The sequence below is a fragment of the Cyprinodon tularosa genome, unplaced genomic scaffold (assembly GCF_016077235.1).
Source record: "Cyprinodon tularosa strain WSP-4 unplaced genomic scaffold, ASM1607723v1 ctg1539, whole genome shotgun sequence".
Lineage (NCBI taxonomy): Eukaryota > Metazoa > Chordata > Actinopteri > Cyprinodontiformes > Cyprinodontidae > Cyprinodon > Cyprinodon tularosa.
Window position 1 is genome coordinate 17,538 of NW_024038374.1, and position 27,367 is coordinate 44,904.

Below are 27,367 nucleotides of genomic sequence, written 5' to 3' on the forward strand. Positions count from 1 at the left end.
TTTTTTCCCCAAATTGGAATCGAAAAAAGAATCGATAAAGAATCGAATCGTTTCATAGAATCGAAAAGGGAATCGGAATCGTGAAAATCTTTTCAATTCCCAACCCTACCGCCCAATGCAGTGCAGGACACTTGGCATTTGCATTCACCCCTGGTGCCTTGTGTTCTTCAGATATGAAAACAGGTAAACACTGAGAAAATGTGACAGATGGGACAGAGTCTAGAGACACTGTGGAAAGTGATCTGCTGCCTCTAAGATCCTTCAGCATAACCAGTTTGGCAGTGGGCCAGTAATGGTGCGGGGCGGCATTTCTTTGCTGGACCACACAGCAGTCCATGTCCTCACCAGAGGTAGCATGGCTGCCATTAGGTACCAAGATGAAATCCTCAGACCCCTTTTCAGACCATATGCAGGTGTAGTTGTCCCTGGGTTCCTCCTAATGCAGGGCAATTCTAGACATCATTTGGCTAGATTGTGTAAGCACTTCCAACAAGATGAAGGCTTTGAAGCTATGGAATGGCCCTCCCGTTCCCCAGAGCTGAATCCCACTGAGCACACCAGGGACATCATGTATCATTACACTGCAACAAGTACAGAGCAACAAAATTAATTATCTGCATTTAACCCATCCCTTTGGGGAGCAGTGAGCTGCCGCTATGCAGCTGGGGGTAATGTGGGGTTAAGGGTCTTTTACTCATGGACCCAGAGTGGCAGTCTGTGGGAGTGGGGCTTGAACACAGAAAATCTGGATTCTAAGCGCAATGTCCTAACAAGTTTGGGAAATTCACTCTCTGCATTAGACCCATTCCCTTGGGGTGAAGTGGGCTGCCATAGTGTGGGGCCCGGGAAGCAGTGTGGGGTTACGGTTTTTGCTCAGGAACCCAGAGTGGAGGCTGAGGGTATCAAACCGGGTACTTTCAACCTTCTCAGAGCACAAGTGACTGCTCTAACCACTAGGCCAACGCTCCCCATCTTGTTCTCTTGATCCCATCATGTCTCCATCCATCCACCAACGCCACATTGCACTACAGTCTGTATAGCAGTGGGTGGATGCTTTAGTCCAGCTCTGGGAGGAGATCCCTCAGGAGACCATCTACCACCTCATTCAGGCAACTGGAGGCCACACACAGTACCTGTTTGAAGGACATTACATTTAAGCTGGAGAAGCCTATAGTGTGTTTTTCCAATTTGATTTTGTGTGTGACACCAATTCCAGAACTTTTTTTTTATTGGTTTTTGTGTGATTTTGTTGTCAGTACATTCAACTTTGTACAGACAAAGTATTCAATGAAAATATTTCATTCATTCAGATCAGGATGTGTATTAACCCCCATTGACCAACGGTGCTGGTGATTAACAGTGGATAACTTTACATGGTTTGACTAACTTAATGCTTTTGTTTCTGTTATTAATCCTGTTGTTCCAGATCAGTGTCCTTTCTGTTTGCTTTAAGTAACCATTTTTTAACCGCTTTGTAGATAATAAACTATCACGCTACTCATGACATTTGGAACTGATTGGGAGAAAGTTTTATAGAGCATTCTTTTATTGTTCGGAACTTCAAATGACAAAAGAAAGAAGAAAAAAGGATAGCTGTTAATTTTTTCCTTGAAGCAGAGTTGGCAAATTATTTAAGCAGAATATCTTGATAATGAGCAAAACAACTAAAACTTCAACAGTATGTTAGAGCAAGAGGAAAACTAGAACAGAAATACCATTTCAAAATAATGATTCCTATTTTTTATTGAAAACAATGATTGCATTTTATTTTATTTTATTTTATTATTATAAATGTATTGATTTGAGATAAATATATATCGGGATTATAACTGAGTGATTAAAGGAGTTTAAAAAAAAAATCATCTAATATATTCTAATTTTTTGCAGATCTGGAACCTTTAGATTTAGAAACAGAGGAAACAGAGGACCTGTGTCTGCAGCACCATACATCCTAACAGCAAACACCGAGCTGCACCTAGTTCTAATTCTTGGACATTCGTCACGGTGACCCTAACTAAAGGTCTCTCTAATTATTTGCATTAAGTCTAGGTTAATTGTACCGACACAAATGCTGCTCATTACTCCGCTTTGGGAATAATCAGACTGTGGTTCTTGAACATAGAAGAACCTTAATGCTTCATAAAAGCTATAATCTTTTACACTCAACGGCCACTTTATTAGGTTCACCTGTCCAACTGCTCGTTAACACTTAATTTCTAAGCAGCCAATCACATGGCGCCAACTCAGTGCATTTAGGCATGTAGACATGGTCAAGACAATCTCCTGCAGTTCAAACCGAGCATCAGTATGGGGAAGAAAGGTGATTTGAGTGACTTTGAACGTGGCATGATTGTTGGTGCCAGAAGGGCTGGTCTGAGTATTTCAGAAACTGCTGATCTACTGGGATTTTCACGCACAACCATCTCTAGGGTTTACAGAGAATGGTCCGGAAAAGAAAAAACATCCAGTGAGCGGCAGTTCTGTGGGTGGAAATGCCTTGTTGATGCCAGAGGTCAGAGGAGAATGGCCAGACTGGTTGGAGCTGATAGAAGGGCAACAGTGACTCAAATAACCACCCGTTACAACCAAGGTGGGCAGAAGAGCATCTCTGAACGCACAGTACGTCCAACTTTGAGGCAGATGGGCTACAGCAGCAGAAGACCACACCGGGTGCCACTCCTTTCAGCTAAGAACAGGAAACTGAGGCTATAATTTGCACAAGCTCATCGAAATTGGACAATAGAAGATTGGAAAAACGTTGCCTGGTCTGATGAGTCTCGATTTCTGCTGCGACATTCGGATGGTAGGGTCAGAATTTGGCGTCTACAACATGAAAGCATGGATCCATCCTGCCTTGTATCAACGGTTCAGGCTGGTGGTGGTGGTGTCATGGTGTGGGGAATATTTTCTTGGCACTCTTTGGGCCCCTTGGTACCAATTGAGCATCGTTGCAACGCCACAGCCTACCTGAGTATCGTTGCTGACCATGTCCATCCCTTTATGACCACAATGTACCCAACTTCTGATGGCTACTTTCAGCAGGATAATGCGCCATGTCATAAAGCTGGAATCATCTCAGACTGGTTTCTTGAACATGACAATGAGTTCACTGTACTCAAATGGCCTCCACAGTCACCAGATCTCAATCCAATAGAGCATCTTTGGGATGTGGTGGAACGGGAGATTCGCATCATAGATGTACAGCCGACAAATCTGCGGCAACTGTGCGATGCCATCATGTCAATATGGACCAAACTCCCTGAGGAATGCTTCCAGCACCTTGTTGAATCTATGCCACAAAGAATTGAGGCAGTTCTGAAGGTAAAAGGGGGTCCAACCCGTTGCTAGCATGGGGTACCTAATAAAGTGGCCGGTGAGTGTAGCTTTTAAAGTTCTATAGAGACTGAATCCTTCAGAGGACCATGGTCACCACCCTTTATCACCACTGGACTGAGAGGCTGCAGGCTAAACATAGGACACCTTCAGCCCAGACTTCTGGAGAAATTCTAGGGACTGGTGAAAACCAGCGTCTAGCGTTTCTGGGGGTTTCCCACTTTTATATGCCGAGTTTAGTGAAGGAAAATCCCTCACGTTCTTAATTTGGGCTCAAATTAGAGCAGCAGAACTTTTCAGATTCCAGGGACGGTCGTTACATCAGGACCTCCATGGTCTGGTTCCTGTGTCCTCCTCGCTCTGCCTGGGGACATTTGTCCAGAGGAAAGGCTGGATCCTGATGTTAATGACCTAGAAGCTGAAGCTTTAGACTGACTGGGAAAGTGTAAAGTAGGGTTGAAAAACGGAATCTTTCCATATTTAGAATTAGAAATACCTGTCCAGTCTTTAGTGGAAAAGTAACGCACTTTGTCCCGTATTACTGTGAAAGTAAAAAATAGTCAGTAAAAAGCTAATGGAGCTATTACAGAAATGAAGAACAAGGGCACGGTAGATACAAAACTTATGGTAAACTTGTTCCTGGAGCCTGTCCTGCGTTTATTAGCTGACAACATATATGTAACGGTCCAGAATCCCCTCATCCCATTGGGAGAGCCAATTGTTGCTCACTGAGAAGATAGCGGGAGACAACAGAGCAACAGCAAACAACTCCTCACTCCTGTAAGAGCTCAGCGGAAATACAAGTGGAAAAAAAAAACTATCACTACATAATTAAGCATTGAGCTAACGATTATTTTTCTGTTTTACAACTGTAGCCTACAGTCATTACATTTAAGGCACAAATATGTTTACAAGTTTGCACAAGTTTGCTGTTGCACAAAAAATTGGCACTATTTATTTATTGTTTTATATTCATTTTTACAGTTTAAGATACTTATTTTTTTTTTAGCAAAGTTTGTTATTTTGTATCAGAGTGAATTGCTGGAAAACTATTTGTTTTGCATGTGTTCATGTCACTCACAAATATGCATCTAATTCAGTGCAGATTTGCGTCAAATAGTTAAAAAAATAATTTCACACACAATGGCGGGCTAAAGAAAATCCACACCAGGATAACAGGTAAAGGCAATCGGGTGAGCTGGCACAAACATGAGGTGTCCCGTTTCTTTTTTCAGGGAGTTATTGACCCTAGTGTGAAGGCAGAAGAGGAACAACGAGGAATATGAGGATTGATGTAGTTATTATTCTCCTTGAATGAATGTCCAAATACAGCTAAGTGTCCATAGCCTCTAAAAAAGGTCCAGGGTCTCATTGATCAGCTTGTTTGGCACAAAACAGGACCTGAAACCTGCCAACTCTACTTTCCTGCTTAATTTGTGGTTTATCAAGAACAAACTTGGCGGCTGTTGACCCAACTCTGACCCATCCTACAGGTCGGCATATTCTGGAGACAGATGGAGACTGAGGGGAACTGAAGATGGATTGCGTCACAGCTTCTGTCAGACATTTTTTTTTTCACTTTATATGAAACTTTGACCAAATATCTACTTTATCAGATCCAAACTACGGTGATCTATGCTGGCGCTGACAGATCAGACCAGAATCAGAGTCCGCTCATATATCGATTTTTCCTCTCTGATCATCAGTCGGACCCTCATGGAAGGTTTATGAATCACTGTAAATGTTTAAAAACCTCTAAACAGTCCTTAGCAATAATCCTGCAGCTCCTTCTTCATCTGATTGGTCATTAATACCTCATTTTGTTCATTTTTCCTACCAAGCAGACCTATCTGACCTTCTCAGACTAACACCTCCATAAAGAAACTGGGTTTTCTGCTCTCAGGTTGCGGCTGCCATGGTAACCGTTGAATAACATTGATTAGCAAGCTCATTTCAACACACAATGGCATTCATGCGGTGCATTGACGGACGGCTGTGTGGAGGGGGGAAGGACCAGTGGCTCCATGCTGTCCCTGGTCTCCTGGCCAGCCTACCTGAGGTAGAGCACCCGCGCTATCAGGCCATACAGCACGATGGCGAGGAGCAGCGGGGTGACGTAGAAGATGGTGAAGTCGATGAGGTAGATGGGGAGGTAGAGCTCCCGCTTCACTCTGTAGCCACACTGCACGTGTCCGTCGTGTCCCACCTGAGCATTAAACAGAAATGAGGGTCATAATGGTTTCCCATCTGCACATAATAACGCTGCTCTCAGACTGGGCTCTGATGCCGCCTGCAATCTAAGCAGCGCCTGCGACAGAGGCGGCCGAGGAAACTATTAACACAGGGTCATCAGTTGGTGACCAGAAACATCCTTTCTGTTGCAAGTCAATATCCTCACACTAAAAGATTAATATTAACAGAGGCAGGGACTAGAGTGACTTGGGACTTGACTGCACAGGTCTTGAACCTGTTCAATTGACATGGAAATGTAGCCCGAAAGTTTAAAGCACCTGTTCTTTAAAATCTCAGCTCTTTGACATTAACTAAACTTTTCTTAGAAAAAGACTTGGAAGGAGATGAAGTTTGACGCTTCAGATATGGGACCTTACTTCAGGGTTACCTTCCCTGACATGGGACTTGAGGATAAAGACTGGGATTGGCCTTGTGCCTGAACGCTGCACATGTTCAGGACCATCTCAACTCCATCTTTCAGGGAGAAAAGGAGAAAAGATTGAAGATGAAGCCAATGGCGTAACTATCGGTAAGCAGAAACAGCATTTGCTTACGGGCCCATGACCTCTTAGCAGAGATGGGAAGTAACGAAGTACAAATACTTCGTCACTGTACTCAAGTACCGGTAGATTTTTCTGATATTTTTACTTTACTTTACTACTTATTTTTATAGCGACTTTTTACTTCTACTCCTTACATTTTTACACAAATATCTGTACTTTCTACTCCTTACATTTTAAAAAATTGGCTCGTTACTTTAGTTTTGAATCATTTCAATGGAGTTACGGTTATTATTTTTCATGTCATCAATACCAAATTCAATCTAATTGGATGGGAATCTACGTTGCATTAGACGCACCACTACAAGATGAATGGACAGATTCGGCGGTATTCATTCACGGCAAATCATTGCAGCTTGGTGGCGGTGGCGTTAGCATAGTAGCATGGACGACGAGATGATTGAAAATGAACACAAGTCCTATTGGCAGACATCCATTTAAAATGTAGGCAACGGCATGAAAAAAGTGGTTTCTACTTTTACTTTTATACTTTAAGTAAATTTACAAGCCTGTACTTTGTTACTTTTACTTGAGTAAAGAAGTTTAATCAGTACTTCCACTTTTACCAGAGTATTTTTTAACACAAGTATACTTTTGCCATCTCTGCCTCTTAGGCCCCGTCCACACGAAGTCAAAACGAACACGAAACGCTAATATTTTCCAGAACGTTTGTCGTAAAGATGGAGACGTAAAATAAATGTGATCGTCCACACGAATGCATGAAAACGCTGCAAAATGTATGCCAGGCCTGTAAGTGGCGCTGTGGTGCCAAAGCAAAAATAGGCGACGAAATGTTGGGCATGCGCACTAATATTTATACATGGTTGCCCTGCGGGTCCATTTTCGTGGTTCAGTCAAATTGAGTTGCTGAACTATGTCGTCTATATTGCTTTGTTCTTCCTGGAGATATTCCAGAAGAAGAAGATTCTGTTGTAAGCCCGACAGCAGGGTGAGTAGCATTAGCAGCAACCATTCAACACAGTACGGCGCCATTGTTGTTGTGATTCTGTGTCGCGCATGCGTGTTTAGAGGCGACGCTATGACGCATGCGTGTAAGAAAAAAAATGCGGTTAGAGCTTAAAGATGGAAACGTGAAAACGGCGTTTCAAAATCTTCCCACTCTGAAAGCTTAATAAAAAAAAAGATCGTTTACAGACGCCGGCTTCGTATGGATGAGAGGCTGGTTTGGTGAAAAGTTTGTGCGTTTAGGCCAGGGTTTGACTTCGTTGGGACGGGGCCTTGGGGACCCTATTGCTGACATTTGGTGGGCCCCCTACGCAATTGTAGACTAGGATGTCTCTTTGCACATGTAATGGTGCGGAAAATTCCTCTTAAACCCATCTGATACTGAAGTGACTGAACGGCCCGTATTTATACCGCAACACATGGCAGATTTCAACATGATGGTGAGCCGTTTAAACACGGGTTATGGGTTATGATGAACTGACTGAACATATTATGTACGTAACGTGCGTGCAGCGTGCAAGACATCACATCACATTAGACTAAAACCAGAGAGTAGATTAAACCATAACCGATAATGTTGCTTATGACCCTGTTGTTGTGTCTGTGAGAGTCAGGTCCAGATTGGTAATATTACTTTTTTTCATAAACTGGAGCAGAGAGGGCAGGAAGCAACAAATAAGGTCATTAGGCCACAGATGATGTCATATTTTCTGACCTGAATGTCCACCAGAAAGAACCACAGCATGCAGTAGATGCAGGTGAAGATCCAGACCCCTGCTATGATCCGCTTAGCCCGTGACACCGTGCACACCGTCTGAGCCTTGATGGGGTGGCAGATCGCGATGTACCTGCAGGTCAGGAGGAAACACAAGCTCAGAACATCTGCCAACGAACCGCTGCAGCAGCAGAACCAGAACTGAGCCACGGAGAGGGAGGTCACATGGCCAGGAGATGTTTGTCTCTAATCCTTCCTGATTGGATCTGAGGGGAATCAGAGTTTAATCCATTTTCTGGTTCTTCTCATCACCAGGCTCAGCTAGCAACACAAACAGGGATGAAATTGAGCAAATGTCTGAAAATCAAAGCGTGAGAACTTCATACTTATTGGGGGATCAAATAAACAAGAAGAAATAGATGAATTATTAAAAATATCATGTATTGTATGTATGTATCATGTATCACATAAATAAAATGCACAAATTAATTACAACAAAATACATAAAAAATACTTTTAGCTTATTTATCGAAGTATTTCTTCACTTTAACATTTATTTTACTTAAGATATCCAATCTATCTTATTTATTTGAAGTATTTATTTCTAACTATATTTATTTTTTTCAGTTGATTTATGTATTTTTACCCAGTTTCTTTGTCTTTTCTGTCTTCTTCTCATGTGTTTTGTTTCTCATTGAAGCAGCCGCTGACATGCTGCAGCTTTATGAAGGCAGCAGAGATGAAGCGCTTTGCATTCAAACTAATCACCTTTAAAATCTGCATCTTGGTCTTAAGTTGCCAACAGGGAAGTGATTTTCCTAAATGAAAAGGAGGCTGATTCTTCTGTGTTTTTGTAGAACATTAAAGGTTTTTTGTTTTGAATGATGAGAGATCACATCAGTTAATGCAGATCTCAGTCTGCTCGACAATAGTTTGGCTTTTATTACAGTTTTTTATTACAGCTGCGCCACCAGAATAACATTTCATCAGAGCATCACCAGTCACATGTGATCTGTAGCACAGTTTTAGTTTCATTGCTCTCGAGTCAAAGGCTCAAACCACGAGTTCGAGTTCTAGTCTTTAGAGTCCAAGTCAAAGTCTTTTTGTTTGTAAAATGACCCTCAGAAGAGGAGATACCGACTGCTCAGAAATACTCCACACAATGTGGTTTTAGCAGCAGAACAACAACCAACCCCTTAAAGACCGACTCACCCCCAAATTAACCAATGGTGTCTCAACAGATGCCTTTGTACTATCTACAGGTGCTGGTCATAAAATTAGAATATCATGAAAAAGTAGATTGATTTCAGTAATTCCATTTAAAAAGTGAAACTTGTATATTATATTCATACATTACATACAAACTCATATATTTCAGATGTTTATTTTGTTTAATTTTGATGATTACAAATGACAACAAATGAAAATCTCAAATTCATCATATCAGAAAATTAGAATATTGTGAAAAGGTTCAAAATTGATGGCCCCTGGTGCCACACTCTAATCAGCTAATTAACTCAAACCACCTGCAAAAGCCTTTAAATGGTCTTTCAGTCTAGTTCTATAGGCTACACAATCATGGGGAAGACTGCTGACTTGACAGTTGTCCAAAAGACGACCATCGACACCTTGCACAAGGAGGGCAAGACACAAAAGGTCATCGCTAAAGAGGCTGGCTGTTCACAGAGCTCAGTGTCCAAGCACATTAATAGAGAGGCGAAGGGAAGGAAAAGATGTGGTCGAAAAAAGTGTACAAGCAAGAGAGATAACCGCACCCTGGAGAGGATTGTGAAACAAAACCCATTCAAAAATGTGGGGGAGATTCACAAAGAGTGGACTGCAGCTGGAGTGAGTGCTTCAAGAACCACCACACACAGACGTATGAAAGACATGGGTTTCTGCTGTCGCATTCCTTGTGTCAAGCCACTCTTGAACCACAGACAGCGTCAGAAGCGTCTTGCCTGGGCTAAAGAGAAACAGGACTGGACTGCTGGTGAGTGGTCCAAAGTCATGTTCTCTGATGAAAGTAAATTTTGCATTTCCTTTGGAAATCAAGGTCCCAGAGTCTGGAGGAAAAGAAGAGAGGCACTTCATCCACGTTGCTTGAAGTCCAGTGTAAAGTTTCCACAGTCAGTGATGGTTTGGGGTGCCATGTCATCTGCTGGTGTTGGTCCATTGTGTTTTCTGAGGTCCAGGGTCAACGCAGCCACATACCAGGAAGTTTTAGAGCACTTCATGCTTCCTGCAGCTGACCAACTTTTTGGAGATGCAGATTTCATTTTCCAACAGGACTTGGCACCTGCACACAGTGCCAAAGCTACCAGTACCTGGTTGAAGGACCATGGTATCCCTGTTCTTAATTGGCCAGCAAACTCTCCTGACCTTAACCCCATAGAAAATCTATGGGGTATTGTGAAGAAGAAGATGCAATACACCAGACCCAACAATTCAGAAGAGCTAAAAGCCACTATTAGAGCAACCTGGGCTATCATAACACCTGAGCAGTGCCACAGACTGATCGACTCCATGCCACGCCGCATTGCTGCAGTAATACAGGCCAAAGGAGGCCCAACTAAATACTGAGTGCTGTACATGCTCATACTTTTCATGTTCATACTTTTCAGTTGGCCAACATTTCTATAAATCCTTTGTTTTTATTGGTCTTCAGTAATATTCTAATTTTCTGATATGATGAATTTGAGATTTTCATTTGTTGTCATTTGTAATCATCAAAATTAAACAAAATAAACATCTGAAATATATGAGTTTGTATGTAATGTATGAATATAATATACAAGTTTCACTTTTTAAATGGAATTACTGAAATCAATCTACTTTTTCATGATATTCTAATTTTATGACCAGCACCTGTACATGCCACAGGCATTAATCTGTTGACATCCTGCTAAGGTGTGTCTAAAACCGTCTGTTTGGCGCCTCCGTCAGGTTAAATAGGGGTTACTGCATCTGAAAGTGGATATTGGCTGTTACTCTCTGCTGGCTCCTCCTCCCACAGGCAGTGGTTAACATACGGGCCAACAATAAGTTAAATGGCTTTCTATTAATGGAGAAGTCCACTCTTTGAATATGAAATTATAAAATACTGTTCAATAAACGATAAGTGTAACTTCATTTGAATGTGCTTTACTGGAGGAATCCATGTTTGTCAAAGAACACTACTGCCACCTACTGGTTTGTGACGTCACGGTGCGGTATCGGCTGTTGATCAAGTCCCAGTGCTGTATCTGGTGTTTGTCACAACGCACTATTATCCAAGTCATCTTGAAAACATTCTTCTTTGAAATGTTGGCTACATATTATGTGTTTTTTCTCTGGCCAGAAGTTCGATGGCAAATCCTCCCAAAGTTAATCGGAAAGGATCATGAATCGGAAAGGTGAAACAACTAATTTTTTTTCACTTTTAACCGATGTATTATGGAGCCTAGGTGGAAGTTCAATTGAATAAACTGATTACTCACCTTCATCTGCCTACAACAGCGAATCAGCTTTGAACCACACCTCCACAAAAGCCAATCAGCATCCAAAGTTCATCTTAAAAGGCCTCCAATCTGCAACTCGTCTGCTACCTAGTGCGCAGGCAGTGGTTGCTCTGTATGACTTCATTCAGATGACCCCGTTTCAACCCATTTCCAGCCCCTCCTCCACCATCTAGGCTAAAACTTCATCAGAGTTAAAATCCTCCCGGACTCTTACTGCATTCCGCGTCTCATTTCAACCGCTCCGGTAGAAGACCGCCATGTTGAGCCTGGTTCTGCCAGAGGTTTATTCCCAATGGGGAGTTTTTCCTCTCCACTGTCACTTCATGCTTGCTCATCATAGACAGGTTTGCTCAACCTGTGTTATCCAAACTGGACTTCCATTTTCCAGCTCCCTGAGTGAAACTCTAGTATCAGCTCATGCAGTCAACTTGATCTGTCCATAAAGCTCAGCATACTGTCTTACTAACCAGCAGACTGACCAACTTCATCTGAACAGTCAGCATCCAGAATAGTCTGACATTAATTCAGTGTTAGTTTGTCACATGACCTGAAAGCTGCTGGAAAAAAACATTCACTTTATAGGAATAATTAAAATAATGGAAAATGCATCAAAACTTACTAGTCTAAATTACCAAAATGGCCTTAATTTGGTGTCATTGGGTCACAAGGCATGGAAGTTGTTCAGTCACGTTTGAGTCACTGTCAATCACAGCTGAGACCAAGCCCCGCCCACACAAGCTGTCCGGTTCTACAGACAAGACCTTTTATTGAGAGGATTGTGAAATACAGCATGTGGGCATAAGTGTCTGTTTGCATTTAAAGGCCTTTCTAGATGAATCCCAACTTAGAGAATCTCCAGTTATTTTCTGACTTTTGCTTTTTTTAATGACCATTAAAAGAGCCTTTGAACATCAGCTCACTGAAATGCAGAGAAATATAATGAGAGCTGAACGTCCTGCTGAGTGCCATCCACCTATGTCCTCCTGTTTGGGTCCTCTTTATCTCAGACCCTGACATTTCTCACGCTGTGCAGAGCCCACTTTACTGTCCTCCTCTGCGACCCTTGCAGCGTTTCGCCCACAGAACCAACCACTCGCTGCAAACATTCAAAAGAGAGAAATAAATGTCAAGATCAGCTCTGTCTCACCTCTCCACAGTGAACGCAGTGATGGAGCATGACGACACGTTGATTCCCAGGTATTGAAGGTAGGTGATCCCCAGGCAGCCAGCGTTTCCATAAATCCAGGTCCCTGTCAGGCTGTCGGACACGTTGGGGAGCCCTGCTGCCACCAGCACCGTTAGGTCAGCTATGGCCAGGCTCACCAGGTAGCAGTTGGTGGGCGTCCTCATGTGGCGGGTCGTGAACACCACAAGGACCACCATGATGTTCCCCACGATGCCCACACAGCACACCAACAGGACCAGGAACACAGAAATGGTCTTATACTCCAATGAGTCGGAGACAGCGACGGTGGAGCTCAGGGAGATGTTGGTCGGGGTATCAATTCTGGAGCTGAAGTTTTGGGTCATCTCTGCCAGTTTGTTAAGCAGCAGCGAAGCTCATTTAATCTGAACTGATTGAGAAGATTGGGAAACCCAAAGTGTGGCCATCTGACCTTCTCACGTGTATCCAGGCTGGAAGGTTCTGGTTAGGAAGAGGAACAAGCTGCAGTGAATTCTGAGTAGAGCGATTCCTGTTCCTCTCTGGTCTCTGGTATGAAAGTCCCATTCAAAGCAGCTCTTCAGTCTAATGCAGAGAACCCGATTTATCCCAGCACTTCTGAACTTGTCCCAGTCCACAAAGGAGTCACCTGAAAACAGAAGCAGGGTTTAGTTAAAGCAGGGATCCTGTCCTGCATATTTTGGTTCTCCAGAGTCAGCCTAATGACATCATCAACTGACTTGGATGTCTTCAAGGAAAGACACATTTATAAGTTTCAGGACCTCAAGGACTGGAACTGGGGAACTGGGAGTTAAAGGGACAAAAATTCCTAGAATCTTTCCTACGATATCCTAGAATTTCTAAAAGTAGAATGGGAGGCAGATCTTTTAGTTATCAGGCTCCTCTCCTGTGGAACCAACTACCAGTTTTAGTCTGTGAGTCAGACACCCTGTCTACTGATAAAGTTTATAGTTAGAGTGGCTCAGGTTATCCTGAGCTATCTCTATAGTTATGCTGCTATGGGCTTAGACTGCTGGAGGACATAGGGACCCCTATTTCATCATTCTGCTTCATTCTATCTCTATTCTCCCAATCTGCAGAATCTGTTAGTTCAATCTCTAATGTTATGCTCTCTGCTTTTCCTCAGAGTAGCTTTGCCTTGTCTGTTCCTGTTTGGCTGTGACGCTATCCTGTAGAGAAATATCAGCTGTGCTGCTGCCATCAACACCCTTGTTTATAGATGTTGGAGATCGGCCTGTTTTCCAGTGTAGTCCTGTCTATCTGACCGTGACTGGCTGGATGTGCTCTCTTCATCCTCTGGCATTGGAGCTGGCTCAGAGCTCGTCTGCCTGGCTGTGTGTTTCCTGGACGGGGCCGCCTTTTACAGCTGCTTTTTGTATCTCTGCTTCTGTCTCCTTAAACCCCAGTCGGCCTCGGCAGATGGCCGCTCACACTGAGCCTGGTTCTGCCGGAGGTTTCTTCCTGTTCAAAGGGAGTTTTTCCTCTCCACTGTCGCTACAAGCATGCTTAGTGTGAGGGATTGTATTTGAGTCAATGAGTCAATGCGATATACTGGTTTTCCTTAGATAGAAAACTTAGAATCAATTTGACTGTATGATCTGGTGAACTTAAGATGACATGTGTTGTAAATTGGCGCTATAGAAATAAACAGGATTTAATTGAATTGAAACTTTGCCAGAACAGTTGAGGTTCCAGGAGATATCAGAAAATCACATCAACAATCTGCTCCATAGATCTGGTCTGGAACAGGAAGGTGTTTGCCAGTTAGAGTTATTAGTCCCAGCACCCCAACGCCAGAGCGTGACACGCTCAGCAATGAACAGTCAGTCAGTTGCTACCTGTTCAGCCAGGGGGAATTAATTCTACCTGATTTGGAAGTTAAATAAAAAGGTCTCCTCTATTAAACATTTTGGAGGAGTGTTGATGGTTGAGCTTATTTCAGAACATTGCAGTTTATGGTCAGCTGTGGCCATCAATCAGTGAGGCCATCTGTGTAATTTTGACAGAACTGGGTCATCTGCAGGAAACCATGGGGAACATCCAGCAGTGGTGAACCTCCTCCTGAGGTGATGTGGAAGATTGAAGCCACTCAGATAATTGCTTCTGAGAGGGTCTGTGGGCCACTGGATCAACAGGCGGACCTGATCCTACGGCCAACCAAAGCAGTTTTTCCAAGAAATAAAACGTTACCCTTTTACATTGTCTCACCAAATTCAAATCAATGTATAAATAGAAACGTGCAGACCCTGACATAAACTAATCACTGTGGGCAGTCGACATCTTGCTCTTACCCAGTGTTTATAAAGCTGAAGCAGTGATTTCAAGGATCAGGCTGATTCTGAAGGTTTTGTAGAATATCTCTATTTATCACTGGTCCCTGAAGAAGCCCTGGCATTTTAAAGAGAACCACTAGCCTAAAAGTCACATCTCTGGACTGTAGGAGGAAACTGGAGAAACCAGAGAGTACAGGGAAAACATGGACAGGCTGTGCAGTTATAGCCCAGGGTGATATCGAACTGGAGACCTTCTTGATGTTCTCCCACAACTGCGCAGTCCTCCAAATAGGCCAGCTGCTCTATCTTCCTGGTCTTGCTATTTGAAATCATCTTTGGTACAGGAGACGTCCTTTACATCGTTGTCCAACAGATGCAGGTTTGGGTCTGAACGTTCTGTTTGCAAACGGTACGAACCAAGCGTTGAAAAAGAGACAACTAAGCCGCTCCCACCACAGACCCCCACCCTGAATGTTTAAGGCTACCTCTGACATGTTGACTCATAGATCCCTAACAGTAAAGAGGGATCCTTCAACTTTGTTCAGTCACTGGCTCAAAGGATCTCACTCCTTGTAAAGGTTCCTGCAGGCAGAGGCGCCAAAAATATTTAGCGGCGCTCTCAGTCGTTAACAAATTGGCCTTTTCACGCTGTATCATCACATTTAACACTAGTTATGATTTTCTTTTATCATATCATCTGTTCAGTTAACCAGTAGTGTTGTAGTCAAGACCACACCAACCAAGACCAAGGAGTACTGAGACCAAGACCTTACATGGTCATGGTTTTGGTCTCTAAATGTCTTGGCCTTGCCTCTGTACTCCTTGGTCTCGGTTGCTGTGGTCTTGACTACAACACTATTAGCCTGAACCTGAATTTGGACAAGAAATAACCCGATGGATGTCGAGAGGGCACCTAAAGCTATGGTTACTTGGTGGTGCCGGCTGTCTGCAGCCGTGCCTCATTGACCGCAGCAGATATGTTACCTTCTCCAGGCTGCATGGACACTGGTTCCCTTCACTCCTTTCCTTTCCATAGGTCTTAAGCAGTCTGAGAAAGTCCATGATGGAGGTTCTGGAAGAGGAGACATTTATTATTACCATAATAAAGTCCATCATCTCAGAGTACGATGGGATGGAAGGAGAGTGTAAGAGGATGACAAAGAAGAAGGTTTGAATCTGCAGCGATGCTCTAGTCTGCATGATGAGCTGCATGTGGTCAGTGGCTTGACTTGAAACCTGAATAATTGTTGTTATTGATCTTCTATAAGCTTTGGTCTGCCTGAATGCTTTACTCTGAGCCTCGTCCCACCCTGTGCTTCATATCTTTCTGATAAAGCCTTCAGTTTCATGACTCATATCCAGATTTTTTGGGGCTCTAATAGTTTTTTTTCTGAATTTGAAAGTAGGCAGACAGGAAATTGGATTAGAGAGAGGGGGTAGACATGCAGAACCAATGATCACAGCCACAGGGTCGCACCCTCAGCCACTGCAACACAGCGGTGCCCTCATATCCACAGTGTTTATACTGTCAATATGTGGAACTTCTGTCCTGATAAGCTGAGTTCAATAGCCTGCTTTTAATGGTCTACAGCAGGGGTAACCAATTAAAAATCAGCAGGGTCTGAATAAAGAAAATTATCAACCAGTAAAGGTCCGGAGACATTTTTAATTATAATCTGTTACTTTAAATAGAATTTAACACTGAAATAATAATAATAATAATAATAATAATAATAATAATAATAATAATAATAATAATAATAATAATAATAATAATAAAAATAATGAGGTTTTTATGCATTAATTTTATACATTTAATGTTTAAATAAAAAAATATATATATACCGTACATTTTTTTTTCATTTTAAAATCTAAAGTGTTTTTTTTTAAGTAGAGAACTACAATCATTCAGTTTGTTATATAGACAACTACCTGATTCACATATTTTATAAAACACCTGAACTGACCTATGTTTTTTTTTCTGTCTTAATGAGAGCAGTGGGCTTTATGCTGCCCTGCAGGGCTTTAAACCTGGGTTTGAATGGAGACTAAGCCGTTCTAAAGCACATATCAAGGAGCTCATTTTGAGCCTGGATCCATATTTATTTTTGATTCTGTTCATGGTGGAGAATCCTGCTTCGCAGCAGCAGGTTGAGCCAAACCTCCTCTAAATGTGCAGGGTCATCTTTGAGCACAACATTTCACTTTTCTTTCACCAGTTCACTGCAGTTCTTCCAGCAGTCCACACTTTCTCTGCTCTCTTTTTCTCATCGTCTTCTCCTTCTTTCCCATCGCCCGGCTTGCTACAGGTTTGCCTGCTGTGTCTAAAAGTAGCAGCAGCAACAACCCAGACTGACAGCAGCTAATTTGTATCACGTGCAGCCTGGTCCTGGACGTCCCGGATGGCCTTACCATATTAAAGGGGAATGCCGTATTTTTTACATTGGGCCCTTGATTTTACGTTATTACATCATGTTCTACTCGCCCATATGAGTTTTGTGTCATTTGGAGCTGTTCTGAAGATATTCCGTTATATCCAGGTAACGTCTTCCTATGGGCAACGAGTTGAAGGCACAAACTGAACTTTTCATAATTTATTCTTTATGGTACGCCACCATTCATAACATGTAGGCCAATCACTGTCCCCCAGACATCCGCGGTTATATTTTTCATATTTATGTTTTTTTTAAACATAAACAAAAACGTATGACGTCATCCGCGCGCCGGACTGGAGTTGTGACAGGCAGCCCGGGCCACAGGCAGCTACGCTCTACCCCTTCTATTCATTCAGCTAGCTAACCTGAATTGTTCAATTCCATTTGGAGAGCGAGATCATCTGTGGTAGCAGCACTAGACATCTTCCAGGCATGTGAGGAAAACTAGCAGCAGTTCAGCGGACAGGATGAATGAACCGTAGCCGGCGCGTGGATGACGTCATACACACTCTGCTTTGTTTTAAAAAAAAATAAATATAAAAAATATAACCAAAAATGTCTGGGGGACAGGGAATCGCCTACATGTCATGAATGCTGGCGTACTATAAAGAATAAATTATGAACAGTTTAGTTTCTGCCTTCAAGTCGTTGCCCATAGGAAGACGTTACCTGGATATAACCTAACCGAACATCTTCAGAACGGCTCCAAATGACACAAAACTCATATGAGTGAGTAGAACATGATGTAATAACGTAAAATCAAGGCCCAATGTAAAAAAAAAACTACATTTAACAGGAGAAGAACAGTGCAAGTGAAGTTAGACAATGTTGTCGGACAACATGCAGTAATTTATAAATGTTTTAAATCAGGTTGGGTCCGGATCCGGACAGCGGCCCGCTAATCCGTGACCTCCTGCCTACAGCATCTTTATTTGTCTAGTTTATTAAATGTTTTAGATCTCATATGTCAAGTTTAGAATTGGAGTGCCTAGAACAGACAGGAGGATATTAAAAAAAGGAGATTGACAATTAAATAGGTATACCCACATTTCTTGTGCTTTGAGTTTTGTTTAGTCATTTTTGTTCCATTGTTGCATCATTTGTTTATCTGCATCCCTGTGCTTTTGACTACTTGTCCTTCATTCTTATAGGGTTCAAACCTGCAACAGACTCATTTGAACTGCTATTTTCCAGAATCCAGTTCTGATCCATAACTCATAACAATAGGTGAAAACCTACAGAGGCTGTATAGGGCAGAAGACAATTTCAATCATCCTAAATGCCGACGGAGAAGTGCAGAAAGGCACTGCATGCAGGTGAGACAATGAGGAAATTAGGTGGAGTGGCTAAAGCAGCTGGAAGATAGAAATACCGAGGGAGGAAGACTTATTAAAATCAACAGAGTCAAATTAAGACTCTGTTAAAAAAAAAGAATAAAAATAACTGAAGGCAATAAATGAGAATCCACAGGGAACAGAAGCCATGAAGAGAAAGGAAACAGACTTTAAAGGATTGAAGGATGAGTTGGCAAAATTGAACTGGCACTGATAAACCCAAAAGTGTTAACTAGATATTGTCAGGAATCCAGTTTTTGTGGGTTGTTTTTGTGTTTCCTTTTCTCCTCCACCAGGTGGTGCCCTGTCCTCATTAGGCCTTCCTGCACACTTGCAGCTTGTTGCCTCATTACCGGAGGACTCTTAAGCTGCTGACTGCCACTACCTCGACGCCAGAGTGTTAGCCAGTTTTGGGTACTCTAGCCAAGCTGAGTTTTGCTGAGTCAAACTGAGCTTTTGTCACCTGAGTTTTAACCTTGCTGTTTTTGTCTTTGCCTCTCGGCAGGAAGTCATCCTGCAAACTGGATGTTTTGGACCTTCTCCCCCCTGGAAGGATTCTCTGAGCATCAAACTGAGCTGAGGATTTAAGCTAGTGGTTTGGATCTACTTTTAACCAAGGATTGTTTGGGGCTTCTCTCTTAGCAGGGGATTCTTCTCCACAAGAAACCGTTCAAGTACCTCAGGGAAACTAAGTGGCAGTCAGCTCCTCTGTTCCTCAAGGAAACACAGCAACCTGGGTAAACCCTGTCCGCCCTCCAACGAGCAAGTCTTTACTGGAACAACCCACACTGACTGGATTCAACAAGAGACACCTTTTTCTGGAAACATGAGTCCTGTTGCCTTAATTCCATTCTTCAAGTCAAAGACACAAATTTCCCACTGAGCCTGAACTAACCACAGAATCTACCCCTTCACTTTTCAGTCCCAGTTCAGCAGTGTTCAGAGCAGCACTGGACTCTTCTCAACCTATTCAAAATAAAACCTGTTAAACTTTTCCCTGGTCTCTCTGCTTGGTCTTCTGCATGTGGGTCAGATCTTAGATAAATCATGACAGATATGCCAACACCTGACTAAAACTAATGCAGAAAAATTGAACAAGGGATTAATCAGAGACTTAAGACAAACAAAACCCAAACAACTATAGATACGACATCCCTGCAGTGGAGCAGAGCGATGATGGGGCTACATCCATCCATGAGCCTAACCCTTCATCTAAATGACAATGTTGGTGATCTGTTGCATACATGGTTCATCCTGGTATGAAACCGGACATCCTTGTTATGATTTATCATTAGGAATAACTATGGGGTTACAAACTGCTGAAAACCTTACAGGGGTCGGACACTCTACTTTTCCTTTACCTTTTTTTTCTCAGAGGAAGTTTTCTGCTGGACTCCTGTGGCAAATGGCTGCAGCACAATTGAAGGGAAGGTTTGGTACAAAGAAGGCTGAATTATAATTTAATCTTCTGACCAATTGGGGTCAGGACCTCTTTAAAAGGTGGATGTAAACAGCTGTGTGGTTTCAACAAACAGCTCTAAGGAGAAAGGAAGGATTTGAGTCAATTACATCTGCAGCCTTTGACTTCGTGTCCACTGAGGTTAAGTGCAGCTTTCTCAGGGTCCACGAAGCTTTGAAAGCAGTTTTAAGCCGTTAGCCCATTCATGGCAGCAAACCTTCTGGTCTGACAGCTAACAGGTGTACTTCACAGTTGTCTGAAAGTCTGCAGAGTGCTTGACTCCCTCTAGATGCTTCTAATTATGAATAAATGTGTTGTTGAAGGGCCTGATGGTGTCACCCAAAGCAAGTTAAGCTGAGTCCTTCTTGGCTTAGAGCTGCACAGCGCTCTAATGAGATCCACAGTGGATCCTTATTAAAAAGTAATATTCAGATGTACCATTCAGGCTCCTAAAATGCTGCACTCAAAGCATTAGAACAGTGCATTAGGAGCCTCGACATGACAATCTGACAAAACAATGAAAAGTAAATGATTATTCTTCCTCTTCTGATGCCTCCTAGTGTGATTCTGATAATGCTGCAGACACTTTTCTAAATGCAGGAACAGAATCTGATAAAAGCCCTTTTCACACTTTAACAGCCTGAAAGGCTTTTCAGGTTCCTGCAGGGTTAAGTGTTTCCCTTTAAAAGAAGCCTAACATTTGCTTTCTAGGAGTTTTATTCAGCTCAAAGCTGATTAACCAGCATGCAACACTTTGAATCATGCATGATTCACCCACAGTGGTGATCAAGTAACACTTGAAATTTGATACGGACGGCCAATTTACATTTTTATGACGTCTGTAAGGATTTGAGCTTTTCTGCTGTGAGCTAACCAGAGGGATTGTGTTCATGAGGACTTCTTACCCTCTGAGGAGATGCTCCCAAACACAAAAGGCTTCTTCAGTCTATAATACCTGATAAAGATGTCTTAATGGTCACCCCTACTGGAGCAGCACTTTAGTGCGAAATTTTATTTTGGGTACAGCCCATCCAAGAAAAGACAAAGCACAGACATTACATGTAGTCGAAGCCACAGGTGGATCAACAGGGTTCAGAAAGTAAAACCCTGCCTAGTTTACCTTCACCCTGTTCACTTAATGAGGTGATTAGCCCCCAGTCTGAGTTGTGGAGCTGGAAATGCAAATGATTGGAACTGATCTCCGTATTTTCTTTTATTTTCTGAACCTGGATCACTGGAAAAACGATCTAGAAATAAGCAAAACATTTCTTAAGTTAAGTGTATTTACCCTTAATTGCAGCAGATAAATGAGATAGCTTCCCAATGGAATGAGATTTTTACTCTTAAAATAAGATAATTAGATAACATGCACTTGAAATAAGACAATGCAATTGTGTTTGGAAAAATGTCTCTTTTATACGGTGGCTGAGAGGTGCAAAACACATTTACAATTCAAAAACACATTAACAAATAAAAAACAAAATAACATTTGAAGAAACAAAATTATATTTTATGAAACAAATGTATTTTTGAAAAAAAGTTAAAATTTTTAAAAACAAATTTACATTTTAGCAAAGAAATTTACATTTTAGTAAACAAATTCACATTTTAAACAAGTTAGATTGTAGGTGAGAGAAAGTTTCATTTTAGAGGAAAAAAAAATACATTATAGGGAAACAAATTTACATCTAAAAAAAATTGACCGTTCGGAAACACTTGTACAAGTGCAAAGACAAAACTGCAAGTGGCAAAACACAGTTACATAGCCAAAAACAAATTAACAAAAGACGGCTACACGGAAGGGGACTGTCCCAGTGGCCGGATGTGACGTCACGATTACCCTGACTTGTAGAACAAACAGCTCAATCTGTAGTCCTCCTGCTTCACGAGAAAAGTCAGCGGCGATTTTAGATGGAAAGAATTGCACTGAAGCTATTTTTCTTAAGTTTACGCTAACCGAACAATGTTTTGCCCTTATTGTGGTCTCTGGAACTTTTACGGGACATGGACCAGATGGCAGAACCAAGCAGCAGGGCCGAGCTCAATTCGTGGCAGTGGCTGCGTTGCAGCAGTTCCGGTGGTCCTGCCACCTGGTCCGTGTCCCGTAAAAGTTCCAGAGACCGTCCGCACGAATAACAAAATGGTGTAAATTTGCTGAAATTTGCTCCACAATAATAAAATCGCCGCTGACTTTTCACGTGAAGCAGGAGGACTACAGATTGAGCTGTTTGTACTACAAGTCAGGGTAATCGTGACGTCACATCCGGCCACTGGGACATTCCCTTTCCGTGTAGCCGTCTTTTGTTAATTTGTTTTTGGCTATGTAACTGTGTTTTGCCACTTGCAGTTTTGTCTTTGCACTTGTACAAGTGTTTCCGAACGGCCAATTTTTTTTAGATGTAAATTTGTTTCCCTATAATGTATTTTTTTTTTCTCTAAAATGAAACTTTCTCTCACCTAAAATCTAACTTGTTTAAAATGTGAATTTGTTTCCTAAAATGTAAATTTCTTTGCTAAAATGTAAATTTGTTATTAAAAATTTTAACTTTTTTCAAAAATACATTTGTTTCTTCGAATGTTATTTTGTTTTTTATTTGTTAATGTGTTTTTGAATTGTAAATGTGTTTTGCACTTCTCAGCCACCGTACTTTTACCTCCTCAATCCAAGAACAAATGCACTTATTTTGAGAAAATATGACTTATCTAGATTTTGATTTTTTTCCAGTGATTATCCACCACTGGACGTGGTGTCTGAGGCCATGCCGCCATCAAAGGCGCTGCCCTTGCAGTCAGGAAAAACAAAGAGAGATGGGTAGAGCAGGATAAAGTCTGAGATCGCAAAAGACCTCAGCAAGACGCAACACAGACGCAGAACAACACAACATCTTGCAGGGAGAGCGCTGAAGCTCTGTTTGAGGCGTGCATATGTTTAATATGTCTGAGCATGCATACGTGTTTGCAAAGTAAGTCCATTAGCATTGCTCCCAGGCACATGGTCCTTGATAGTACGATGCAATGAATGTTCATTAACCAGCCGCAAGCAGACCAGGTTCATCGATGTCCTCGGGGAAGGGAGGGGCCAGAGCGTCCTGTTTACATAACATCTAGGGGAGTTGAAAGCCAGATTTCAGATAGAAACAGATTGTTGGGGTCAGACTGGCTTTTTTTCCCCAAACTTGAGTTTTTAATGGTCCCTGGCATTAGCGATTCCAAATAGAACAATTCTGGGATCCAAGCCCCAACTCTCTCCAGGATTATACCATTTCACCTTTGATTCCGGGAACCAAAGTTAGCAGCTGTGCAAAGCTGTGCAAAGTTGCATCCTGTGCAAGGATCACATCCAGTTTGTGATTCCGTGATCACATCCAGGATCACATCCAGTTTGTGATTAACATTTAATTCTGAGAGTTGATAGCTCTGCAGATTCCCTCAGACATCCCTGGCAGCCTCAAAATGTCCAGAACAACCCCAGGGATGTTCCTTATTCATAATATTTCAGGTATCCTGCAACTCCAAACAGCAGAAATCCTGTTATCAAAATGTAATTATGTACTAATCTTCTACATTAGCATCTGAAACAATCGTCAGGGACATAATCTTCCATTTCTGCCAGGAATCTATTGTGTATCAGGAGTTAAAAATCCCGTTTGGAGCAAAGGAGACAAGCCTAAACCCTCAGCTATCCACCACCATGCTTAACAGTCGTAATGCAGATGTTTGTGGCGCTTTCTGAAGCATTCAGGCCAATTAACTCTACTTGGCTGTAGCTGGTCTATTTTGCACACTTGATGCTTCAAGTCCTCGTCAATGTGGAGCAGAGCGGATGGTTCAGGCAGGAAGTCAGTTGCTGATGTCATGCTCCTTGTGTGTTAGCTTTTGGGTTTCTGTTGTGTTTGTGGTGTTAGTCTTTGTTGTCTCTTTGTGCTCATTGAGGTCTTGCCATATTAGTTAATACTTTTTGTCTTTGATTTCTTTCAAGCTTGAGTTATTTCACTGTTGGTGAAGGAGGAGGTGACTGTTGGTGTTAATTGTTGCTCTTAGAGCTTTGTTTTTATTTGCCCTTCTTTGTGCCTTAGGCAGCTTCCTCTTCACCTCCTCCCACAGCCTCCTATCCTTCATTCTACCTCAGCTGCTCCACCTTTCCATTTGGTCAGCTCCTCTGGTTCATGTGTCATTCTTCACTCCTGCCCCAGAGTTTAAGCTCTCTAGTTCTCTTAGTTTATTGCTGGATTGTAAAGTCGTACTCTATCGCTTTCCGTTCAGTTTCCTTTACTGTATCACTGTATTGGCCAGAATATAAGATACGTTTTTTTTTTTTTTATTAAAAACAATGTGAAGATCTGCGGTTGTCTTATAATCGGGGTCTGATCAATTATACACAATCGCAACAACAAAGGCCGCCATCCACCCATCCATCCATTTCACTTTTGCCGGGTCGCGGAGGCAGCAGTCTAAGCAGAGATGCCCAGAGGGCGCCAGTTTTTTTTTAAGCCAGTGACCACTGTGGTCAGAAAATTTAGATTTTTCTTATTCCATATATTCATTTATCCTATTCACTCAGTCTGTTTCACATGCAAGGCCACACAATCCTCTGAGTGAGAGTGTTTGTAGACCAGGCATAGCTTCTTCCCAAAACAAGCGAAATTCTTTTTCATGGATTCTTCATAACATGTTACTATTTAACCAAAGTTTTTGTCATTTGTTTTGACCCTGACAACGTTCCATTATTGTAAGTAAAGGAAACACACTCTGCCCAGGCAGGACAGGGCTGAATACCAAGCAGTAAGGGCTGTATGATGAACCGTTCTCTCTTGCAAAGATATGAAAATAAAGTGCTGCAAATAGATACGGAGTTACAGAGTGCAATAGTAGAAGATAGTTGCGTTTAAAAAGGCATAAAAAATGTGAAAAGCAAAAGAGAAGCTCATTAAAAAAATTGCAGGGCGAGAGTAGAGGTGACAGCGAGCGCAGCGAAAGAGAGGACGTTTGTGAGTAAAAGCACAAACGTCCATGACACGTTCCATGAGCAAAGTTCAGACTGCATTAGAGAATCTTTCAATGCAATATTATTTAAATGAAATTCGTAGCACTTCAATATAAAACAGTTTCTTTAAACAAAATATATTTAGTTTATCAGTCTTTTTTTTTTTGTCTTTTTGTTCCTAAAAATTAGTCCTGGAAATAGATGAGTTGTCTTATAATCAGGGTCTTCCTATATTCGGGTCAGTACGTCTATGTGCTAGACTGTCCTGTCTGCACTTTGGTCCTGCAAACAACAATGGGTCACCAGAGATGTGTTTGTGGGTTTATTAGGGTTTCCGAGGCATTTAAAGCTCTGACCTTAGGTGAATCTGCTCTCGGGAAGATCAGCTGCTTTCTTAATTATTTTACGCTTTTGAACACACTCTGTGGGACAGCGGACATAAGGTTTGAAAATGGCATTACATATCATACAGATTGATAGGCAGTAGCAGCTGCTTCTCAGAGGTCATTGTAACGTCTTTAAACTTTGGTATTGTGTCAACACACACCTTCATGCTCCAGAGCAGCAACCAGTGAAGCCAAGGCTTTTATAGAGGTTGTCCAAAAACAGCAGACATGAAGTTCTTCAACGCTTTTCATAATAAAATGCTGCAAAAAAAACATTATTTTAACAAATTCTGAAGTTTAGTTTTCTTTTTTTATGGATAAAAAGGTGGTGATATCTTGTTTTACTTGTAGAGATTTTAGCCATTTAGAAACATCTCAATCAAAACTCTTCTTCTGAAGTCACAGCAGGAGGAACGGAGAGGGAAGTTTGCTCCTCATTTAAATCAAACCTTTTCCTTCTGAGTAACAGTGATGCTGGAGATGCCATAGCGTCATGGCGTCTGTGATGTCACAGGGACAATTATTTAAACCTTTCTATTTCATCACTGTGGAAATAAACTCATCTTCTATTTGGGGATAAACTTCCTCCGTGCACTTGGATGATAGAATAAAACAAAAAATAAGTGAAACAGATAAACTATTTATTATAAATGAATGTTCTTTTTTGATCAATCTGTTCATCTGTATTAGTAGTGTAGTTTAATGTTGCATATGTGTCCTTTCTCTACAGTCGCTCTCTTTTCTTCATTCTTGGTATCTCTGTCAGGTGTATTCATCTAAATGCGTAACCGCGCTGCTGTCAGTCCTGGACAGGGCGACCTTTGAAAACAGCATTTCATCTCAAAGGATTTCCTCCTGCTTAAAGGAAATAATTAAACTTATATTTTCATGCTTGTGTAAATCCGCGAGCCTCTAACCCAACCCTACATTTTGAAAGGAATCCTGAGAAACAATAAAGGATTTTGATTCTTTTTCTTGATATTTTTATTCTCTAATTAAGGTTGAAAACCCTAAATGCCACATAAACAATAAAAAAGATAAGTTTTCAACTTTAAAACTTAATTACAGGCTGAAGGATAAATTAATCATATCATGTTTGTGCAGAAAGACGAAGTATTTTGTCGTTCTGAGGTAAATCTGGCTTGAGCAACATTTCCTAAAGAAAGCCCATGAGGCAGAAGTTCGTATCTCATTTTGCACCTCTCAGGTTTTGTTTTGTCAAAGTAATAAAGAATAATTATAAACAATTATTTTACTGCAGCAAACAGTATTAGAGAAAGAAAGTTAAAGGCAGAGGATGTCTGGGGCTGCAGCTGCTGCGTTGATCAGTGACAGCAGCAGCCAGGCAGCTGTGTGCTCCCTGTTTGGTCCCTTTGAATCAATGAGCCTGGAGAGTCCATGCAAAAAAGTTAATGAGGCAACAGTTTAATTGAGGCAGATTAATTACAGAACCTTTTTTTTAATTTAAACTAATTAAATCACCCGAATCCTCTGTTCTGTTTTAGATGAAAAAACAACCTGGTTTTCTTTCCATGCAGGATCCCTATTTCCAAATGTGTATTAAAGATTTGAACTTTATATTAAGGTGTCATATTTTCAGAATATTGGCATAAACTCACCTGATGAGATTTACATCCTCTCTAATTGATCAGCATTCCTCTTTAATCCCGTTTCAATTCTCCAGATGAATTTCTCTGCAGCGCAGCCATGCTTCCACTGTTGTCTACATGATGTGAACACACTGAGTGCTGCTACTACTCACTGTGGGCTCACACACTCACACACACTCACTCAGAGGCAGAGGTACTGCCTTCAAAATAAAAGCACATGGTTCTTCATTCCTTTTGCTCTCCTGATGAAGAAGAAATGAGAATAGTGACAGAAATGAAACACCAATAACATGTGTGAATGTGATTTTGAAAGACAGGCAGTTTCTCAATCATTTAAACATCATCTGTTCCCACAAAATATCAATAAAAAATGTTTAATAGAATGAACATACCTTTA

General features: G+C 41.6%; 1 protein-coding gene across 1 annotated transcript in view; it reads right to left on the minus strand.

The window, feature by feature from the left end:
• LOC119779947 (thyrotropin-releasing hormone receptor-like) overlaps positions 1-27,111 on the minus strand; it is a 32,313-nt gene extending 5,202 nt beyond the window's left edge. Inside the window, exons 1-5 of the mRNA XM_038279806.1 lie at positions 26,980-27,111; positions 15,747-15,834; positions 12,454-13,117; positions 7,807-7,939; positions 5,388-5,539 (exon numbers count right to left, since the gene is read on the minus strand). Coding sequence (XP_038135734.1) covers positions 5,388-5,539; positions 7,807-7,939; positions 12,454-12,836 — 668 coding nt within the window. The 5' untranslated portion in view covers positions 12,837-13,117; positions 15,747-15,834; positions 26,980-27,111. The remainder of the gene's footprint in view (positions 1-5,387; positions 5,540-7,806; positions 7,940-12,453; positions 13,118-15,746; positions 15,835-26,979) is intronic.
• Between the last annotated feature and the right edge of the window lie 256 nt (positions 27,112-27,367).